We start from the raw sequence: 24,936 nt of genomic DNA, 5'->3' as shown, positions 1-24,936 counted from the left end.
AAAGAATATGCGACATAATTCTTACACGGAAGCATCTGTAATAATAATAAAACAACAACTTCAAACTTTTAATAGTGGCCACACATTAGTTATATTTCATTAAAACAAGTCTTGAGTTGAATAATCCAACAACTAAAGCACTGAATTTATATTTGACTTAAGTTTTAGAAAAAATATTAAACCAAATCTTTCTAGCATCAACGTAAGTTTGCTTCGTATTTTATTAAATATGTGCTTGAAAACAAGAAATGTTAACAAAATGTTTACATAACAAATAACCTTAGTATTCCATAAATTGTTTAACCCTCAATTTGCGGGCGTCATCAAATGATGCTGTTACATTCCAACTGTTTAAAGGTTAATTTCAAGACAGATCCAGTTCAACTTCGATCAACCTGTGGTACTGAGTTATATTAATTTCGTAGAATTCAACTCTTCATTGGTAACTATAAACACAGGTTAACCTGAGAGAGATAAACTGAACCTATATATCAAAGTGAAAAGTACCGGACTTGTTATCGATGTAAACCTGTCCCTACGAGAACAATAATCCTATTCAGGTTCTAGAACCCATTTAAAACGTGTCCCTGTATCAACTGACAAGAACAACAATCATATTCAGGTTTTATAACCCATTTAAAACCTGTCCCTGTATCAACTGACAAGAACAATAATCATATTCATTCAGGTTTTAGAACCCATTTAAAACCTGTCCCTGTATCAACTGACAAGAACAATAATCATATTCAGGTTTTAGAACCCATTTAAAACGTGTCCCTGTATCAACTGACAAGAACAATAATCATATTCAGGTTTTAGAACCCATTTAAAACGTGTCCCTGTATCAACTGACAAGAACAATAATCATATTCACGTTTTAGAACCCATTTAAGTAACTCATTAAAGAAATAAAAGTGTTACGAACCTATTTTTACAAAACCAATACTTTAAGTATCTTAGCTTGTTCTAAACATTATTCTAATTCTAATAATCCTAGTCAACGTTCTGGTTCTAAATATTTTATTCCAATATTTTAGTTTTTGACTCGCAAAGAAATAAAAAAAAAAACGCACTCTGCACTTTGAGACCGTGAGGGTTAAAGAGTGAAGATTAAATCCCACTGCAAAAGTAACCCCAGATTTCACAATGAGTGTGTTGTCGACCTGCAGCCTTCTTTCTATTGTCTACCAGTTCAAAATTAGGGCCGGTTATGCGCATGCGTATCTTTGTGCGAGATTCCGAAAAAAACAACAACGAGTAATATCAGTCTAATTTTTTTTTTCAATATCTAAATAAAACTTCCATCGTAATCCTAGTGAAATAAGAACTAGTTTTAACCGAAAATTTGTGGCTAATAAACAAAATTATAAAATTCATTTATATTTACTTCTAGGAACCCCTTTATATCACGAGAAAAGTTGATAAAATATCACACAAATCCAATTACAAAAGAAAGCGGATTTCATCTATTCAAGAATAGTCTATTTTGATCAGCAACACGCTGTTTCTTCAATTATGTTTTTTATATATATTCCAGTATCAATTTAATACAAGGTTTTAATTGTCACAGTATGTTCTTCAGTTTGATATTTCGAGGGAATGAAAGAGCTTCGAATTCGTCTGAAATAATTGTTTTTAAAGTCACTAGATGTCACCTTTGCATAACTTTCATTCCCCTGATGTGCGTTTTATCTCCGATAATTCTAAGAATAGACCTGGTATAACACAACATTATTTTTATATTTTTACTATTGACGTCAATGGTAAACTGGTTGTACTAGAATCCCCTGTTATGCATACTTATGCAATGGGGAATTTGAACAATCACATTTAGAGCAAATTCCTTGACACTGCAGAGATTAATTAAAAGGGTTATATAAATCTATCAACGTTTCTTTAAACATGACGATTTTACGATACAAAACCTTATTGAGTCACGCGTAAAATAGTAAACACATATTTTATTTTATAAAATGTGAGTTAAAAACGTTGCTTAAAAACTGTTTTACTAATTAGGGGTGCTATGACCGGAGATTTCTCAACAGCTTTAAAAATAGTTAATTAATTAATAAAAGTAATTCACGATATTTTAATTAGATCTTCTCAGTCTACAGTCTTGACCAAAATGTGTGAATATGGATTATTGTTATTCAGATGAAATGTGAATATACTTAGCACTGTTAAACTGAGGAATGTTATATTAAACATCTGTAATTTGTTTAATGAGAGAGGTTTTGTAGACATCATGAACGATTTATTAGGACAGAGAACTGTAGAAAGGTGTATAATTCACCATTTTAACTATCACAAGAAAACCTTATTAAAACGTATATAATAACAAAATGTATCGTATAAATAGTGTCTGTGACCTTATATCAGTTCAATACATAGTTCAATAGCCTTAACAAGGTGACGTATCATGTCGTCCATGAGGTTATGGTGAAATCCACTGAGATTTCATCCGAATTTATCACTAGAGGACGCAGCTGTAGTAGCTGGTTGAGGGTAAGGATGGGTATAAACTGTACATCAGTAATGAACTACAAATACTTCATATTTTTATGGAAACAAATACAAAAACGAATATACACAGGAATGTATACTTAACTACATCCGTGAAAAATTTATCAGATAAAATACAGTATTGGTAAAACAACAGACGGTAATATTCATTCATCTACCACTCGATTCCGTCAAGGAACATAGGGCCGCAAACACCGCGGTTTCATGAACAGGTATTTAAGTGAGTAGGTTGTTAGCCCACCGCACCGAGCCGTCCCCAATTTAGTAGTGTAAGACTAGAGGGAAGGCAGCTAGTCATCACCACCATGCCGGGCCTAATGGCGGTAATATATAATACAGTAATGGTAAAACAACAGACGGTAATATATATCAGATAAAATACAGTAATGGTAAAACAACAGACGGTAATATATATCAGATAAAATACAGTAATGGTAAAACAACAGACGGTAATATATATCAGATAAAATACAGTAATGGTAAAACAACAGACGGTAATATATATCAGATAAAATACAGTAATGGTAAAACAACAGTCGGTAATATATATCAGATAAAATACAGTAATGGTAAAACAGCAGACGGTAATATATATCAGATAAAATACAGTAATGGTAAAACAGCAGACGGTAATATATATCAGATAAAATACAGTAATGGTAAAACAACAGACGGTAATATATATCAGATAAAATACAGTAATGGTAAAACAACAGACGGTAATATATATCAGATAAAATACAGTAATGGTAAAACAACAGTCGGTAATATATATCAGATAAAATACAGTAATGGTAAAACAACAGTCGGTAATATATATCAGATAAAATACAGTAATGGTAAAACAACAGTCGGTAATATATATCAGATAAAATACAGTAATGGTAAAACAGCAGACGGTAATATATATCAGATAAAATACAGTAATGGTAAAACAACAGACGGTAATATATATCAGATAAAATACAGTAATGGTAAAACAACAGACGGTAATATATATCAGATAAAATACAGTAATGGTAAAACAACAGACGGTAATATATATCAGATAAAATACAGTAATGGTAAAACAACAGTCGGTAATATATATCAGATAAAATACAGTAATGGTAAAACAGCAGACGGTAATATATATCAGATAAAATACAGTAATGGTAAAACAGCAGACGGTAATATATATCAGATAAAATACAGTAATGGTAAAACAACAGACGGTAATATATATCAGATAAAATACAGTAATGGTAAAACAACAGACGGTAATATATATCAGATAAAATACAGTAATGGTAAAACAGCAGACGGTAATATTTCAATTTTTTTTATTTTAAGAAATACTTTTTAAAACACTGAAACAAATAGAATTTCAACAAATAACATTTCAATATTATTATTTGTTTTAAATCCCATAACAAAGTTCTAGAACAAATAATATATTTTAAGGGTACTTATAGATATTATAACTGTTCATTGTTCTCTATGAACCTCGGTCTCTCAGACGTCCTGTCAGTGAGGAGGCAACAATCAGAACTGGTAGTTTTTACCTCTGATGCTATACAAACGCTCAAAGGGAGAAGATGATGCTGGAACATCGATATACCATTTGGCCAGTAAAGATAGCGTATGAAAGTATTTTCATGGTTCGTCCAGTAATCTGAAGGGTTGCTTTCTTCAAGAATGCAAGGACCATCTAGGTAGTTGTTGACCTTTGTATTCTAGGTAGTTGTTGACCTTTGTATTCTCTGGAGATAAGGAGGATGGTTTCTTGAAGTCAGCAAAGAAACTAAAAATCGTACTTTTTTTAAAGGGAGGGGCTTATAGGCCTCTTTTGATTATTCGGTTCTAGGATTACTTGTTGAAAAACTTTACTGACTTCTTGCTACAAAAGTGATTGGATTCACAGGTCTAGTGAAACACCAGTCAAGATTAAACCTGGGGTCTAATGACGCAACTAAGCAGAAAACACTTTGTTTCTCATACTGAATCAGCCGGGTGTGAATAGATATCTTCAGTGCAGACACAAAATTAAAACTATACCTGGACTGCATGATGTCAGTCCAGTCATTAGTCCATACACACATGACACTACATAACTGGACATAACAACGTTATGACCCTGGGTAAAAAATTTGCTTTTTCCAAACGTGTCGTTATTGTCACCAAATCCTAGTTGTTTGTATATTTAGAGTTTATTTCTCTCAGTGTAGATGAAAGGCAGCTTGTTCGATCGTGAAAAGTAAGTTTAGTTGTACCAATATCTAGATTGTCCAATTTTTTCTGGAAATATTCAGTTAAGACTTAATCATTTTAATTTCAAAGTTCAATCAAGTTGATATTACCGACTGAACTCTGACCCCTCTCTCAAGTTGGTCACTTGATTGTATTGATTTTCGAATGTAGAACGCGATGGCTGATGCTTTTAAAGTTACTTTCAGCAATTGTCCAGTTTTTATTCATGTCATTCCTAACCACAAACTGTAGCGTTTACAAAAAAACAGGTGTCATGTTCAGGAAAAAATTAGGGTAACGTATCTGCTGATTTAGATTCTCTCACAGAGTTCTTATTTTGAGTCACTATTTGTAGACGAGTTATTACCACCTCTCACACTAGGTGGTGTTTGTGTTTCGAGCAAGCAGAAAGCCTTGATCATGTTGTATGAGATGTCGTGTATAAAATGTTGATATTAAAGATATTTATATCATCATATTGAGATGCAACGTTATCAGACGTGTAAGACACCTTGAAACGCTGACATGCAAGTGTAACTGTTTGTATTTTCCAGTCATATATAAAATGACAAGCAACTCCAAGGAAGCTGTAATATTTGTCTGCTACCCCAGATATCCACAATTGATGCTGGGTACAAGTTGCAGTAAAGAGATGATTTTTCTTTTATTTTATCAAACCTGCTCTCGACCAACATTGTGGACAACTGGGAATAATATAAAAATAATCTATGAATTAGATCTTGAAAACCGTTTGACATCACCACTGAGAAAGGTTGAAGCATAGCAGAGAGTTTGTTAGTGATGAGGGTCTGTAGACTCATGATTGGTCACTTCTGTGTGCTACTATTGTATTCCACCATACAAGTACTACAGCTAAATATAGACTTCTTTACCTCAGTCTCTGATTACACTGGAAATACAGAATCATATTTCAGATATTTCACAGTTAATAATAAAAACATAATAACAAATAAATATTCTGTATATAGTTCAAAGCATGAGAAATGTAGTTTAACATATAGTGTAACACATTTCAATAATTTAGTTTAACTATAAATATAATATAACACATTTCAATAATTTAGTTTAACTATAAATATAGTATAACACATTTCAATAATTTAGTTTAACTACAAATATAGTATAACACATTTCAATAATTTAGTTTAACTATAAATATAGTATAACACATTTCAATAATTTAGTTTAAACATATTATATTGAACAATTTACATATAATACAGATTACGTTAAACAAAAACAATAAAAGTGCTTACGTTCAGATGTATCAGCTGTTTAGAATTGGTTCTTCCTGAAGAACAAACAGTTTTCTGATTATATTTACACTTTCCCTTGATGTAACTAGATCCAGCAGTAAAAAGTGTCCACTGAAGGCAGTTGAGTAGTCACATAAAATTTTCTCAAATGACTTGATTGGATTAATAACTATTGAGATGGCTGGACAGTATTGTCTTGATTTAAGAAGATGACGTTTTTAGTTACGTTCTTCATTAAATCAAACAGCTTACAAATGGGCATATGTTAATATTTAACTTGTTCTTCTCGTCTTATCTTTGTTGTACATATGTTAATATTTAACTTGTTCTTCTGCCCCTGTCTTTGTTGTACATATGTTAATATTTAACTTGTTCTTCTCCCCCTGTCTTTGTTGTACGTATGTTAATATTTAACTTGTTCTTCTCGTCTTATCTTTGTTGTAACTATGTTAGTATTTAACTTGTTCTTCTCCCCCTGTCTTTGTTGTACATATGTTAATATTTAACTTGTTCTTCTCGTCTTATCTTTGTTGTAACTATGTTAGTATTTAACTTGTTCTTCTCGTCTTATCCTTGTTGTACATATGTTAATATTTAACTTGTTCTTCTCCCCCTGTCTTTGTTGTACATATGTTAATATTTAACTTGTTCTTCTCGTCTTATCTTTGTTGTACATATGTTAATATTTAACTTGTTCTTCTCGTCCTATCTTTGTTGTACATATGTTAATATTTAACTTGTTCTTCTCATCCTGTCTTTGTTGAACATATGTTAATATTTAACTTGTTCTTCTCGTCTTATCTTTGTTGTACATACGTTAATATTTAACTTGTTCCTCTCGTCCTATCTTTGTTGTACATATGTTAATATTTAACTTGTTCTTCTCATCCTGTCTTTGTTGAACATATGTTAATATTTAACTTGTTCTTCTCGTCTTATCTTTGTTGTACATACGTTAATATTTAACTTGTTCCTCTCGTCCTATCTTTGTTGTACATATGTTAATATTTAACTTGTTCTTCTCGTCTTATCTTTGTTGTAACTATGTTAGTATTTAACTTGTTCTTCTCGTCTGATCTTTGTTGTACATACGTTAATATTTAACTTGTTCTTCTCGTCTGATCTTTGTTGTACATATGTTAATATTTAACTTGTTCTTCTCGTCTTATCCTTGTTGTACATATGTTAATATTTAACTTGTTCTTCTCGTCTTATCTTTGTTGTACCTATGTTAGTATTTAACTTGTTCTTCTCGTCTTATCTTTGTTGTACATAAGTTAGTATTTAACTTGTTCTTCTCGTCCTATCTTTGTTGTACATATGTTAATATTTAACTTGTTCTTCTCGTCTGATCTTTGTTGTACATATGTTAATATTTAACTTGTTCTTCTCGTCTTATCTTTGTTGTACATATGTTAATATTTATCTTGTTCTTCTCGTCCTATCTTTGTTGTACATATGTTAATATTTAACTTGTTCTTCTCATCCTGTCTTTGTTGAACATATGTTAATATTTAACTTGTTCTTCTCGTCTTATCTTTGTTGTACATACGTTAATATTTAACTTGTTCCTCTCGTCCTATCTTTGTTGTACATATGTTAATATTTAACTTGTTCTTCTCGTCTTATCTTTGTTGTAACTATGTTAGTATTTAACTTGTTCTTCTCGTCTGATCTTTGTTGTACATACGTTAATATTTAACTTGTTCTTCTCGTCTGATCTTTGTTGTACATATGTTAATATTTAACTTGTTCTTCTCGTCTGATCTTTGTTGTACATATGTTAATATTTAACTTGTTCTTCTCGTCCTATCTTTGTTGTACATATGTTAATATTTAATTTGTTCTTCTCATCCTATCTTTGTTGTACATATGTTAATATTTAACTTGTTCTTCTCGTCTTATCTTTGTTACACATTTGTTAATTTAAGTACCTTCTGTTCATTAAAGGTTTGATAATTACTACTATACAGTACATATTTTGTAAACATTGACTGTAACTGCTGTATATGTACAAACTATTTAAAACTGGTTAATAGTGGATGCTTAGCCACTAACTGCTATACGTATATGTTATCATTAGTGGCTATAAATATCTTACTTAAAATGTGTTAGTCATAAACATATATAACTAGTTACTAATGGAAAATTAATAGATATAAACATATATACTAGTTACTGTTGGAGATTTTGTAGATATAAATATGTATTACTTGTTACTATTAGATATTTGGTAGAAATAAATATGTATTACTTGTGACTATGGAAACTTGGTAGATATGAATATATATAACTAGTTGCTATCCTTTGCTGGGACAGCAGTAAGTCTGCAGATTTATTAACACTAAAATTAGTGGTTCGATTCCCCTCGATGGACACAGCAGATAGCTCGATGTGGCTTTGCTATAAGAAAAACACACACTGAAACTTGTAACCAGTTACTATTGGAGATTTGGTAGATATAAATATATATATAACTAGTTACTTGAATATTTGGTAGATATAAATGTATATTACTAATTACTATTGAAGATTTAGTAAACATGAATACGTTGCTGGTGTTGTAAATTTAGTAGAAACAGAATATTCATTAATTCCTAGTTGTCTGTATACTTAGAGTTTATTTCTCTCAGTTTATATGAAAGGCAGCTTGTTAATAGCACTCACTGCCAGCTCCGAGGCTGCACTTTCATAATCGACGAGCCGCGAACCATGAACCCTAAAAATTCACTAACCACAGACGGTGATCGAAACATACAAACATCACAAGATACAGTGGCTTACTTCGTTTATGTGCTCCAAGTGTAATTCTATCTTCTGTTTCGCTTCCTTTATCGTTTCACGGTCTCCGTGATGAAACGGCGTCACTTTATACAGTCGTGTTAGAAGCAAGGGATATCTATAAAGACAAACTGTTTTTTTAAAAATCAGTTTTAAACGTAACAAAGAGCGGTAAGTAACAGGATTAAGGAAACCTAAAGATGTCAAAATTATACTAGAAAATTCAGCCACAAATAACACATTGGACGCAAGTGGAACACCCTACAAACCACCTGCTATTATTAAAATAAAACAACTGTTTTATTGTAAGTCTATAACTAGGTTAGTGACATCAATAAACAAAGGGAAGTTCTGATACTGCTTGTGATAAACCCATAAACTTCATATATTTATTGTCATACAAAGCTTTCAACTAATGTATAGTGCTTACCGTATTTCATAATTATATACAAAAAAACAGTCGTATTATATGAAATGGTCCATTCAACAGTACTGAGGAAACACGTGGAGAGTGACGTAATATCTAACTGACGTCATTACCATTCTTACGCATCTGTGTAAACAACAGATACAAAGAGATTCCTTTTCTGTGTAACTGAAATCTGTGCATGGATTATTTTTACCCGTTTTGAGGACTTCTCATGCTATCACCACTTTTACAAATCTAAACTACTCGTCGAATGTTGTTTGTTATTTATGAAATTATCCGACTAAATCTAACGATTTGTGAAGTAGAACTCCAATCAAAACATGGTTAACTACGTTTAGCTAAGTTGCACTTTACCTAGCTAAGTCAAAACATAGATAACTACGTTTAGCTAAGCTGCACTTTACCTAGTTAAGTCAAAACATGGTTAACTACGTTTAGCTAAGTTGCACTTTACCTAGCTAAGTCAAAACATAGATAACTACGTTTAGCTAAGCTGCACTTTACCTAGTTAAGTCAAAACATGGTTAACTACGTTTAGCTAAGTTGCACTTTACCTAGCTAAGTCAAAACATGGTTAACTACGTTTAGCTAAGTTGCACTTTACCTAGCCAAGAAGAGTTCTAACAAATCAAAACTTTATTTCTGTGAGATGTAACTTAATTTACACTTAACTGCTATACGATTAGAAATAATTAAACTTCTAGCCTAACATCCATTTAATTACTAAGAGTTCAGATTTTATGTTGGGAAACGGCGAAACGAAAACGTTTCTCTAGCAACTGTGTGAAAAAAAATCTCACTAATATACATTTTAATGTTTTAAACGTATACATTTTGAATATCTAATATTATTTTACCTACCTACAATATAAACTGCTTTTTTTAAAATATTTTAACCACAAAATAATAAAGTGAAATTGTTTTTAATTTTACATATAACTGAGTATCTCAAACAATAGTAAGAAATATGTACTAACTTAGTCACCCTCTGGACAGGAACCATTAGAAAAGACGACAGGTTCATTCGACGTAAGATGGTGTTTTCCATTTGTGACACTCTCAGGAAGATGCGGAGCAACTCCTTCTCCTTCTCCAGGTTGTGAAGTAACATTGATGATGGACCCTGAAGAAAGTAGGTTGAAACATCACATAAAAATGTAAAGTATATTTTAAAACACCCGGTCATGAAAACCGACTAATTTCAGGACATAAGGGTCAAAAAACTAATATAATTACAAACTATACTCATAAGTGAAATCTGTAAACTATATGTACAGTAACATAAACATAGAAATAAAGAAGACTGTAGTGTTTGTATATGTACAGTAACATAAACATAGAAATAAAGAAGACTGTAGTGTTTGTATGTGTACAGTAACATAAACATAGAAATAAAGAAGACTGTAGTGTTTGTATGTGTACAGTAACATAAACATAGAAATAAAGGAGACTGTAGTGTTTGTATATGTACAGTAACATAAACATAGAAATAAAGAAGACTGTAGTGTTTGTATATGTACAGTAACATAAACATAAAAATAAAGAAGACTGTAGTGTTTGTATATGTACAGTAACATAAACATAGAAATAAAGAAGACTGTAGTGTTTGTATATGTACAGTAACATAAACATAGAAATAAAGAAAACTGTAGTATTTGTATATGTACAGTAACATAAGCATAGAAATAAAGAATACAGTAGTGTTTGTATTTGTACAGTAACATAAACATAGAAATAAAGAAGACAGTAGTGTTTGTATATGTACAGTAACATAAACATAGAAATAAAGAAGACTGTAATGTTTGTATATGTACAGTAACATAAACATAGAAATAAAGAAGACTGTAGTGTTTGTATATGTACAGTAACATAAACATAGAAATAAAGAAGACAGTGGTGTTTGTATATGTACAGTAACATAAACATAGAAATAAAGAAGACTGTAGTGTTTGTATATGTACAGTAACATAATCATAGAAATAAAGAAGACAGTAGTGTTTGTATATGTACAGTAACATAAACATAGAAATAAAGAAGACTGTAGTGTTTGTATATGTACAGTAACATAAACATAGAAATAAAGAGAAGACTGTAGTGTTTGTATATGTACAGTAACATAAACATAGAAATAAAGAAGACTGTAGTGTTTGTATATGTACAGTAACATAAACATAGAAATAAAGAAGACTGTAGTGTTTGTATATGTACAGTAACATAAACATAGAAATAAAGAAAACTGTAGTGTTTGTATATGTACAGTAACATAAACATAGAAATAAAGAATACAGTAGTGTTTGTATTTGTGTACAGTAACATAAACATAGAAATAAAGAAGACAGTAGTGTTTGTATATGTACAGTAACATAAACATAGAAATAAAGAAGACTGTAATGTTTGTATATGTACAGTAACATAAACATAGAAATAAAGAAGACTGTAGTGTTTGTATATGTACAGTAACATAAACATAGAAATAAAGAAGACAGTAGTGTTTGTATTTGTACAGTAACATAAACATAGAAATAAAGAAGACTGTAGTGTTTGTATGTGTACAGTAACATAAACATAGAAATAAAGAAGACAGTAGTGTTTGTATATGTACAGTAACATAAACATAGAAATAAAGAAGACTGTAGTGTTTGTATTTGTACAGTAACATAAACATAGACATAAAGAAGACAGTAGTGTTTGTATATGTACAGTAACATAAACATAGAAATAAAGAAGACTGTAGTGTTTGTATATGTACAGTAATATAAACATAGAAATAAAGAAGACTGTAATGTTTGTATATGTACAGTAACATAAACATAGAAATAAAGAAGACTGTAGTGTTTGTATATGTACAGTAACATAAACATAGAAATAAAGAAGACTGTAGTGTTTGTATTTGTACAGTAACATAAACATAGAAATAAAGAAGACAGAGTGTTTGTATATGTACAGTAACATAAACATAGAAATAAAGAAGACAGTAGTGTTTGTATTTGTACAGTAACATAAACATAGAAATAAAGAAGACAGAGTGTTTGTATATGTACAGTAACATAAACATAGAAATAAAGAAAACTGTAGTGTTTGTATATGCTGTTAACCTTTGGATTCAAGGTATAACAAAGTAAATCATATTAACAGAAAGCAAAGAAATGATGATGAAAGATGATAAATGAGGAGGGAAAACGTTCTGACACAAAGAATTAGATTAGAAGAAAGTAGATACCAATTGTAGAGAAGATGGAAACGCTGAAACCTATAAAGCCATTACTGCTGTATTGTGGTTCGTGGATTTCAAATCTGTAAAAAACATTATGAATAATAGAGTCACGTAGTTTTTCTCTATTCAATTAGTACCAGCTGGAGCATAATACTTCGAAATTTCGCGAGTCGCCTAGAAGGGTCTGTTTCTAGTGACAGAGAAGTCAATACATACGTACTAGCGTTTTGTGAGGATATTAATATACCATTTTTTAAAGTTTGTTTGTTTTGAACTTCGCGCAAAGCTGCATGACAGATACTTGCGTTAGTTAGTATCTATCCATAAGTTAGCAATATGAGACTAGAGGGAAGGCAGCTAGTCATCACCACCCACCGCCAACGCTTGAGATACTCTTTTAACAACGAATAGTGGGATTGACCGTCACATTATAACGTTTCCGTGGTTGAAAAGGTGAGTATGTTTGATGTGACGTGGATTCGGTCTCACGACCATCAGACTATGAGTCGAGCACCCTAACCTCCAGCCCATGCCAGATCATGCTTAAAGTAACAGGAATCTTTCAAGTATTATTATTCAGTTCAACACATAGCATAAATAATATTTACAAAATATGGTCAGATAATAAATAAGAAGTATATTGTCAGTGAGTATAATTATTTGTAAAGACATTGAAACAATGTACAGTGTATATTCCCGATTAATGAGTTACATATTAGGTTTAAAGGTGAGCCGTGGTAACCCTAAACGTAATGGCAATTATGTTAGTAATAGTTTCATCAAGCAAACTAAAGGGTAGCACATACTTATGAACTGTCTGAACGTACGATTATTTACTTCATCATTATCGATAAAGATTCACGTGGATTCTGTTGTTATATATGCGGCAAAACATGGTTTGACACTGGAAGCTCACTTTGTTATGTAAATAATAGTTTTTATCCGTATTTGTTTATATTTAATAACAAAACCTAATAACACTATTTTGAGGCCTATTCCTCAGCATCGTCCTCTCTCTTTCGGGCCATGTGTCTTGTATTTATTTCAGATATACTCGATGGGAAAATTGGTTCAACTTGTTTAGTATATAGTTAGTGACTTTGTTGTAGAACTATGTATTCATATTTGGGTCAGAATGAGTTTCAAATGTATTTTGTAGTTGGGCTTTGAAAGCTTGGGGTTTTTCTTTACTTGTATGCTATTGTATTACTGTGTTAAAGTGTAGGATATTTCTTTGCGGCTGAATTGTCGTTGGTGAGTCGTTTAAGGCGTGTCTACAATTTTTTCGGGTCAATTTTATCGTTTAGTTTTGAGCAGAAATTATCTAATTTATCTTTTTTTTCTTTTATTTGTGCTCTGACGTGATTTCTTATATTGTTTATTTGCGTTTTTGTTTCTCTGTTTCTTGTTATCATGAACTGTCTTCTTAATTGTCTTCGTTTCTTGATTAGGGTAATTATTTGGGTGCTTGGTTTCCATGGGTTATTTGTTGTTTTATTGGCCGCTTTCTGAAGGCACTCCGTTATTGTTTGACAGTAGGTGTCCGACTCAATACGGGTTTTTACTTGTTTTATAACTTTATTAGGTGATTCATTGTCTAATTCCTATTTATAGTTTTGCCAATTTGTTTTACTGTAATTAAATTTTTATTTCTGTAAGTTGTATTTTTATAGGGGGCGAGATCGAAGACGCAATATATTGGTAAGTGGTCACTATGAACATCTTTTCCCACCAGGAATTTTATTAGTTTCTGGCTCATGTTATATGTGCAAAGACACAAGTCAAGTATGTCACTGGCGTTAGTGGCATACGCTGTGTATTATCATTTAGTAAAGCTATATTGTTATCTATAAACTGTAAGAGACTTCTACCATTGTTGTTTGTGTACCTGCATCCAAAGTTGACATTTTCACTGTTTAGATGTCCAGTAGCTATAGAGTTATGGTTGTGGGAAAAGGTGTTGTTGAGTAATGTTATGTCTAGTTGTGGTGAACAGTATATTCCTGCAACAGTTACTTGTGTATTGTTTATTTGCAGAATATCCACAGTAACATATTCGTTGTCACTGCTCATACTGATTTCTGTGACTGATAGATCTGTTTTATATAGCATCATAATGCCTCTATTTTCATCATTTTTGTTTATTCTGTCTTTCTTTATTTATGTGTAATTACGTATCTTAAATCTCCTGTTCTTGTATATTAAAGTTTTGCTTACTATTATAGCGTGGGAGTTAGTTTCTTGTATTAGGTCTTCGATTTCATGTTTCTTGGAAGCTGTTGCACCTTGGATGTTGATATATACTACTGTGAACATTGTGTTATTGTATCCGGTGAGTGTTGTTATTATGTGTGGTATATGGAGCATAATGTGTTGTTCAGGATGTTGGTTATCAGATCAATACAGTTGGTTGTTTTACTTAGTTTTGTGTATTCTGTTATAAATTATGTGATTATGATAGTCATTAGGCTTGTTTTATCAGGTGTGTTAGCATTTGTTTCTGGAAGTGTGGTGTTGAGATTTTTGTGTTTGTGTAAGGTGTTGTTTTCTTGTGTAATATTACTTTGTTTTTGCTGTGTTTGTGGTTTGTTACCTTTTAACATCTGCGTATACGTTGTTTTAGTTGTTTCGTAAAATTCTGTTGTTGTGTCTGTTGTTTGTTGCATACTTGTACTTGGTTGTTCCTGTTCTGTTGTTGTTGTTCTTATCTGATATATACGTTGTTTGTATTTGTCACATCCTTTATAATTGGCTGTGTGGGCTTGTCCACAGTTACAATATTTAGGTGTCTGTTGTTTCTTTTTGAATTAAGAAACATGGTGTTCCCTGCCACACCCGCAGTATCTCGGTGTTGCTGGACATGTCACAGAAACGTGTCCGTATGTTTGACAATTGTAACATTATGTTACTACAATTGCCGGAGTTTTTAATTGTTCCACTTGGTATCTTTGATACCAAAGCATTACTCCATTCTTGATATGGTTTAATATGTTATAGCTATCATCAATGTTAGTTCGTATTAAGTTTGTGGGTGCTTGTGTTTTTTAAAGAAAGTATCCGTTGTACATTTGCGTGTAGTATGTTTTGTTCGTCTAATGCTTGGGTTGTCAAGGTTAATAGTTTGATGTACCCCTCTTACAACTATGGCTTTAGGCTGTGACTTACTACCTGGCATATTCCTCATCAGCTCAACTGCAGGTTTGGTTTTAAATTTCGCGCAAAGTTATATGAGGGTTATCTGCGCAATCCGTCCCTAATTTAGCAGTGAAAGACTGGAAAGGCAGCTAATCATCACGACCCACCGCCAACTCTTGGGCTACTCTTTTAGCAAATAATAGTGAGATTAACCGTCACAACATAACACCCACACCTGAAAGATCGATTATGTTTGGTGAGATGGGGTTTGAATCTGCAACCCCTCAGATTACAAGTGAAGCACTTTAACCACCTGGCCAGGCCGGGACATCCCCAACTACAACAAAGAAAAGAAATGTTACTTAAATGGGTTTAGAATATATTTTAGAATATGTCTGGAGAAAACAGCAATATGTTTTTACATTGTGAAACTTCACTGTCTTCCAATACAGAAATAAAATACATTATTTTATAAATCTGGTTGTCTTCAACACGAGAAGACTAGAGTCAAAATCACCTGAGAATAAAACAGCTTCCGTCCACAATCTTAAAAAGACATGTTTGTTTTAAATATACTTTAACACATTCGTCTATAATGAGGTTAGAAAATTTTCTATTTTGTCACGATAACGTCACTCTTACATTTTTACAACTGTGCTCACTTCTAACTGTAACATTTTAAACATATATAAGACAATGTACGATACATTAGTCACGTGACATTCAGTAATAGCCAATCAAACCTTTAAGCCTAACTGTGATCTTACTTCCCTAAAATCAGTGGCTTTGCCCACCGCTAGTACAGCGGTATGTCTCCGGATTTACAACGCTAAAATCAGGGGTTCTATTCCCCTCGGTGGGTTGAGCAGATAGCCCTTTGTGGCTTTGCAATACGCAAAACACACAAACACACACATCAGTGGCTTTGGTTGGTTCTGAAGATTGTTACACTAATAATGTTCGTATGTTGACCACAAATTCGTAGACGTAATATTATTCACTTATTATAAGTCAGAGGTTTAAGGATGTTTTTATTATTATTATGTATTCTTACCTGCTGAACACAGTAAGTTTCAGTTTTATTATTATTATGTATTCTTACCTGCTGAACACAGTAAGTTTCACCTGCTGAACACAGTAAGTTTCAAAAGCGTGAAGCATGGCAGTAGAGTCCAGGAATAACTTTCCAATGTTGACCGTTGTGTAGTCCTGAGAGAAAACGAATCAAATTGTCAGTAACGTTAAAAATGTACTAAAACTGGCTTTATGTCACAAATATAGCAATAATGAAACTATTTGTTTGAATGACATAAGAATATTCTAGGTTATGTACAAAGAACATGTGAAAAGTATAGGGAGTTCTATGAGATACTGTGTACACAAAAAACATCTCTAAAGTATAGGGAGTTCTATGAGATACTGTGTATAGAAAAACATCTCTAAAGTATAGGGAGTTCTATGAGATACTGTGTATAGAAAAACATCTCTAAAGTATAGGGAGTTCTATGAGATACTGTGTATAGAAAAACATCTCTAAAGTATAGGGAGTTCTATGAGATACTGTTTATAGAAAAACATTTCTAAAGTATTAATGAGAATACTGTGTACAGAAAAAAACATCTCCAAAGTATTGATGAGAATACTGTATACAGAAAAAACATCTCTAAAGTATTAACTAGAATACTGTGTACATAAAAACATCTTTAAAGTATTGATGAGAATACTGTGTATAGAAAAACATCTCTAAAGTATAGATGAGAATACTGTGTATAGAAAAACATCTCTAAAGTATTGATGAGAATACAGTGTACACAAAAACATCTCTTAAAGTATTGATGAGAATACTGTGTATAGAAAAACATCTCTAAAGTATTGATGAGAATACTGTGTATAGAAAAACATCTCTAAAGTATTGATGAGAATACTGTATACAGAAAAAACATCTCTAAAGTATTGATGAGAATACTGTGTATAGAAAAACATCTCTAAAGTATTGATGAGAATACTGTGTATAGAAAAACATCTCTAAAGTATTGATGAGAATACTGTGTATAGAAAAACATCTCTAAAGTATTGATGAGAATACTGTGTACATAAAAACATCTCTAAAGTATTGATGAGAATACTGTGTACAGAAAAACATCTCTAAAGTATTGATGAGAAAACTGTGTACATAAAAACATCTCTAAAGTATAGATGAGAATACTGTGTATAGAAAAACATCTCTAAAGTATTGATGAGAATACTATGTACATAAAACATCTCTAAAGTATAGATGAGAATACTGTGTACATAAAAACATCTCTAAAGTATTGATGAGAATACTGTGTACATAAAAACATCTCTAAAGTATAGATGAGAATACTGTGTACATAAAAACATCTCTAAAGTATTGATGAGAAAACTGTGTACATAAAAACATCTCTAAAGTATTGATGAGGATACTGTGTATAGAAAAACATCTCTAAAGTATTGATGAGAATACTGTGTATAGAAAAACATCTCTAAAGTATTGATGAGAATACAGTGTATAGAAAAACATATCTAAAGTATTGATGAGAATACTGTGTATAGAAAAACATCTCTAAAGTATTGATGAGAATACTGTGTACATAAAAACATCTCTAAAGTATTGATAAGAATACTGTGTATAGAAAAACATCTCTAAAGTATTGATGAGAATACTGTGTATAGAAAAACATCTCTAAAGTATTGATGAGAATACTGTGTATAGAAAAACATATCTAAAGTATTGATGAGAACACTGTGTATAGAAAAACATCTCCAAAGTATTGATGAGAATACTATGTACATAAAAACATCTCTAAAGTATTGATGAGAATACTGTGTATAGAAAAACATCTCTAAAGTATTGATGAGAATACTGTGTACATAAAAACATCTCTAAAGTATTGATGAGAATACTGTGTACATAAAAACATCTCTAAAGTATTGATAAGAATACTGTGTATAGAAAAACATCTCTAAAGTATTGATGAGGATACTGTGTATAGAAAAACATCTCTAAAGTATTGATGAGAATACTGTGTATAGAAAAACATCTCTAAAGTATTGATGAGAATACAGTGTATAGAAAAACATATCTAAAGTATTGATGAGAACACTGTGTATAGAAAATCATCTCTAAACTATAGATGAGAATACTGTGTATAGAAAACATCTCTAAAGTATTGATGAGAATACTGTGTACATAAAAACATCTCTAAAGTATAGATGAGAATACTGTGTATAGAAAAAACATCTCTAAAGTATAAGGAATCATAAGAGGACATTGTGCACACAAAACATCTCTAAAGTATAAGGAATCATAAGAGGACATTGTGTACATAAAAACATCTCTAAAGTATAGATGAGAATACTGTGTATAGAAAACATCTCTAAAGTATTGATGAGAATACTGTGTACATAAAAACATCTCTAAAGTATAGATGAGAATACTGTGTATAGAAAACATCTTTAAAGTATTGATGAGAATACTGTGTATAGAAAAACATCTCTAAAGTATAAGGAATCATAAGAGGACATTGTGTACATAAAAACATCTCTAAAGTATAGATGAGAATACTGTGTACACAAGAACATCTGTAAAGTATGAGTCATATAAGAACATTGTGTACACAAAAACATCACTAAATTGTAGAGGAGAATACTATGTACATAGAAACATCTCTAAAGTATAAGGACTCATATAAAGATATTGTGTACACTAACACATTTCTAAAGTATATGTGAGAATACTGTGTACATAAAAACATCTCCAAAGTATTAATGAGAATACTGTGTACATAAAAACATCTGCAACATTTATGGAACACAATAATAAAGAGTAATACGAATACATTTCTAAACAATAAAGAAGTTATTTAATATTTTAACGACCATAAAATTTCAATATGTAATTAGTTTTAATTACTAATACTTTATTATTTCCGATCAAACTACCCGCAGAGTTTTATCTTTCTTTTATTCACAAAGTTAAATGTTTCGTGAAACAAAAACGTGTTAATAAAAACAGATAGGAGAGGAAGCAGACTTATCCACGGAGGTAGATGAGCAGAAGGATTGGTACACATTTCTAATCTTCAAGATAGTCGTGTTTATAAACCATTTGTTTTATATATTAGTTCACACAAAGTGGAGGTCAGACACACATATGTAAACACACATTCATCTTTCAAACTTGTAACGTAGACAAGGCACTTGTTACCTGATAAGAACAAATTGTGAACACAATGCTTCTCTGTTAGTCTTGAAGTAAACCCGCTACGTTTAAAGATGTGTTTAACATACTTCTGACACGCCAAGTGTTAATAATCTAGTAAAGTAAGAGTTCTCTTTCTTTTTTGTTCTTTAACTTTAATTTAACCTCTTTAAAAGTTATCGTTAAGTTATTATTTTGTGGAAGTTTCCATACAATATTTTCTGTACTTCTGGCTTATTCATGGCTTTTGAAACATTGTAATGTGTACGCAACATTTGTTCGCAGTGCTGAGTACACGGATTCAAGTTTGGAAAAATATATCTACAGCTCTACGTCTAAACCTCATGTGTTTGCTTGTTGGTAAGCGTAAAGCTACTCCATGAGCTCTCTATGTGTCGAAACCTGCTTATAAGCACTTATAATCCTTCAAACTTACCGCTTATCTCATATGTGAAGTGTCCATCGTACTATATGCTGATCCAAATGGTAGAATGTTCACTGCAGTTAAACACAACAGAAGCGTCCATTGTGAACTTCATGACAGCTCAAAACTGAACAATCGATATCGCAAATTATAAACCATTCAAATATTTTCCCAGTTAATGGTTTCTAAATCCAAGACTAATCTCACAAATACTTCATTCTGGTACTTCTACAAGATCGTGTAGGAACAAAATGAGTATGACTGTATTCCACACAGTAAAGATAAATACATCCGTATCCAGAAAAATTAATCATAGACACTCGGGGTACAAAAAAATCATACCTGACCTACAACAGCATGATTATATGGAAGTTATATTTAACACAAAGCAATAAATTCATCCAAAGGTGAAGGTCCAGGCCCAGATAGTGTAAAAATATAAATTATTAATAAAAATCTTACAAAAGCCAGCCTGTTGAATTTAGTGTTAATGTAGCGACATAATTCAGTAACACGTAACATCTCTGAAATATAAGCTGGTAACATTATCAAATTATTTGTTTGTTTGTTTTTGAATTTCGCGTAAAGTTACACGAGGGCTATCTGCGCTAGCCGTCCCTAATTTAGCAGTGTTAGGCTAGAGGGAAGGCAGCTAGTCATCACCACCCACCGCCAACTCTTGGGCTACTCATTTATCAACGAATAGTGGGATTGACCGTCACATTATGACGCTCCCACGGCTGAAAGAGCGAGCATGTTTGGTATGATGAGGATTCGATCTCGCGACCCTCAAACTGCCTTAACCACCTGACCATGCCGGGCCAGAAACATTGCTAGAGAATAGACTTTACAGAAGGTAATTTTGGTTCTGAAGAATGGACAAAAATGATGGTACAGGGAACTGCAAAAACGATTTCTTTTTATTACTAAAAGTTGGTGAAAACAGAAAATATAGAAAAATTAGATGAGAAAAGAAATTACTGAACATTTTATGTCATCTGTTCTTGGACTAGAGATTACAAAACTATTCTTCTGTGTTGTAAACTTCGTCCGAATTGTATTTAATTCCAAGAGAATGATGAAGTTGTAAAAAATTACTGAACATTTTATGTCATCTATTCTTGGACTAGAGATTACAAAACTATTCTTCTGTGTTGTAAACTTCGTCCGAATTGTATTTAATTCCAAGAGAATGATGAAGTTGTAAGAAATTACTGAACATTTTATGTCATCTATTCTTGGACTAGAGATTACAAAACTATTATTCTGTGTTGTAAACTTCGTCCGAATTGTATTTAATTCCAAGAGAATGATGAAGTTGTAACCAAATTGGTGATTCTAAAATTTGCTGTGCGAAACAAAACAAGTACTTTCAGATATTCATAGATTTCTTGACATGGGTATCGAAAGTAGATACAGGTGGCGTCTTATCTGCGTATTTCAGGGAAATCACTTCAGAAGCAGGATATACACGTAAAAGGTCCAGAGCAGGAATTACCAAACTATTGTACACGTTCCACTGGTGACGTGTGGTACTACTGCGATAGTACACGACACAATTAACATTCTACTATCCCTTCTTATAGGCCTAACCTTTACTTGCATACGCTCAAAAGTATTTTATTTATTGCATTAAAATTGACAAAAACGGCACCACGTATTCTTCAATCGCAAGCCTCAAACGTTTGAGAACCATTGGTCTGGAGTGTGTGCTAAATTGTATTTATATAATCGTTATGGAAGTAATATGATACCTGCCAGGGGCGTAGATCCTGGAGGGATACGTCCCCCTTCATTTTTAGATGAGGGGTATGGTGCATACAATCATCTCCCCCCTACAGTTTGGTTTGTTGAATTGTTTTATTGCATCACAGGCCTACAAATTGCGTGTTTGTTCTTGTGATTCTCGAATAACATAATTAGGCCTAGATGTAGGCTTTTTCAGTAGCCGAAATGTACATATTTAATATAGGCGTGCTTCTAAGCTTTTCGATCAATTTGTAAATTGAACAGTCCACATAAGTGGTTGTAAGAAATATACGCCCCTGCTACCTGCTGTCTTCAAGTGGAACAGTTGTTATGTGTTGAGTATACGATTTTGTTTGCAGTACGACAGTAATGTTATTTATATTGTTTACGTACTAGTTGTCACAAAGCTGTGTATCCGTGTATGACATTTCTTTCCAGGATAATAAAACAACGGAATGCCTGCTGTAGCTACTTGTATGGTTCAGGCTACTTGTATAGTTCAGGCTACTTGTATGGTTCAGGCTACTTGTATGGTTCAGGCTACTTGTTCGACAGAATTTTCTGGTCTTCTTTACTTCGTATTTAATAAGATATTCCTTCATATTAAACTTTCTAGTTTTTCAAGTCTTTGTATTTTTTAGCTTTCAGCAATCATTCTGCTAATTAAAACGAACTACACGTAATATTAATTGGGTTTATTTTAACGGTAGATCATTCGGCTGTACCTCGTTTTATCTCTACAGCTGTGAGTATGTTTGTTTTGTTTTTAATTTTCGCGAAAAGCTACTTGAGGGCTATCTGCGCTAGCCGTCCCTAATTTAGCAGTGTAAGACTAGAGGAAGGCAGCTAGTCATCACCACCCACCGCCAACTCTAGGGCTACTCTTTTACCAACGAATAGTGGGATTAACCGTCACTTATATAACGCCCCACGACTGAAAGGACGAGCATGTTTGGTGCGACCTGGATTCGAACCCGCGACCATCAGATTACGAGTCGAACGCCTTAACACTTGAATTTCTTTATTCAAGCAAAAACTGTAATCAGACGGAACCATATTCGATGCATTACCACTGAGTAAATGAAATTGTTTACCTCGTGGTAATACTTCCATAGTTTGTGTCGTAAACATGCCTTAAGTCACCTTCATACATAGATCTGAAACTGTGTGACGCTGTTGTATTACCACAGGAAAATACGTTGTATTTTTGTTTGTAAACACTTTTATTCATGAGAAAAATATATCAATAAATCAACACCTTATGAACAGAGACTATTAATTCTAAACTCATATTCTTTGATCATTGTTTCCTTTTAAATATTACTGGAAAAACAACCTGCAGACAGACTCAATACGGGCCCGTACACCGAATAGAAAATTAAACTATAATTGTGGAAAACTTTTAAGTAGGCAGATAATACACTTTTAGCGAATAAAACTTTTATATAAACGTATGTTTCTTACGATTTCTACACTGTAATATATTTTTGACATAGAACATGGAACGACTTTTGTAACCGATAATTAATAAATCTATGTTGTCGCAATCTATAATGGGCGTTGATTACATTAGCACTTGTTTGTTAGATGTCTAAACAATCATAAGGCAGATCTATTGTTCAAAAACAAACATTTTAAAAATCACTATTGTAATTAATTAGACGCGTTAGTGGCGCCATCTTTGGATACTTAGGAGAGATAAAATTGCATACCTCATCACCTTGTTCTCTGGCGATGTCAATAGCATCCTTTAATTTTTCAGCAAATATGGAGTTAAAACTTATCAACTCATCTATATTTAAGAATATCTGACGTAACTGTTCTTTTCCTAGCAATCCGGCAACTTCCATTGGTCTGTAAAACTCCTATAAATAAAATAAACATAACACAACTAATCACTTACATACAGCTGTCTTTCAGGCATAATTTTATCATTTTTTTCTAAAGGTAAAAAGTATTCAAAAATATGTAAACAATTCTAAACGTTCAGGCTTACTTGGATATAAGTTAGTAATAGGTCGTGAAAAGATAAAAATAATAGAGAAAGAACAAATAAGGTTATTGAAATGCTTATAAACATATATCTTCTATTATGCTTTGGTTTTATAAAGATTTTTCTGTTATATCTAAAACGTGGACATTATAAATGTAGTAATGACAGCAGATGTGGTTTTACTAGATTCTTTATAACCGTGGGAGTGATTTGGAGGAAGTTTTTGAATTTTTGTTTTATTCAAAGTCGTACATTTGATTTTTTTGAGAAAAATACGTTTCATGGATTAAGTTGTAAACCGGAAATTTTTATTTTGCAAGTTTACGATTGGTAACTCGTACTATTAAACAAAATAAATAAATTTTCTTTCCAAACAACTTTTTTATGACAATGAGAACCAAATTACTTCGTAAAAATTTACCTCTTTAATTATCCGAAGATCTCTTCCATACTTAAGTTCGGTTAAAACAATTTCAGATATTAACTCTTTTCGTTCATATTGTTTTTTTTCGCATTTTCGACACACCAAAGGATTAAACATCGTTCCAGAAAATTCATCCTCACGTGGCTCTACCTGTTGGTCACAATCAGCACACTGTTGCTCCTCGTTTTCTGCAGCCACAAAGCGTCGGAGCTTGCTGGGTTTACTGGTTTCTACACCCACGCCACTATCAGTTCTTTCTATTTCAGCAGATGCTGGTCGTCCAAGCTATAAAATTATTAATACTATTGTTCACTGCAATACACTAAACACTCAAGAACTGTAACACTTTCAAGAGGTTTAACCCTAATTTTCAATTAACATTGAACTCCTCAATAATTTCTGCAGAAAAATAGTTACATAAGTAAATAAATATCTCTATTGTGAAACTGTTGTCTGTGGACACAACTTACGATGTACTTACGTGTTTAATTTTCGTGTAGGTAGGTAAGTCTACAAAACATTCTTAATTATATGC

At 32.1% G+C, this 24,936-nt stretch overlaps 1 protein-coding gene across 7 annotated transcripts in view; it reads right to left on the bottom strand.

Annotated features, from left to right (window-relative positions):
- LOC143235657 (uncharacterized) overlaps positions 1-24,936 on the bottom strand; it is a 153,987-nt gene that overhangs the window by 23,228 nt on the left and 105,823 nt on the right. For all 7 annotated transcript variants that reach the window (XM_076473906.1, XM_076474198.1, XM_076474030.1 and 4 more), the window contains 5 exons: positions 24,399-24,686; positions 23,697-23,849; positions 16,715-16,798; positions 10,218-10,363; positions 8,814-8,928 (listed from right to left, as the gene is read on the bottom strand). In XM_076473906.1, the coding sequence (XP_076330021.1) occupies positions 8,814-8,928; positions 10,218-10,363; positions 16,715-16,798; positions 23,697-23,849; positions 24,399-24,686 (786 nt within the window). The remainder of the gene's footprint in view (positions 1-8,813; positions 8,929-10,217; positions 10,364-16,714; positions 16,799-23,696; positions 23,850-24,398; positions 24,687-24,936) is intronic.

Source organism: Tachypleus tridentatus, chromosome 1 (genome assembly GCF_004210375.1).
Source record: "Tachypleus tridentatus isolate NWPU-2018 chromosome 1, ASM421037v1, whole genome shotgun sequence".
NCBI lineage: Eukaryota > Metazoa > Arthropoda > Merostomata > Xiphosura > Limulidae > Tachypleus > Tachypleus tridentatus.
The sequence above is the reverse complement of the archived record's forward strand: the minus strand, read 5'-3'. Positions and strand labels throughout refer to the sequence as shown.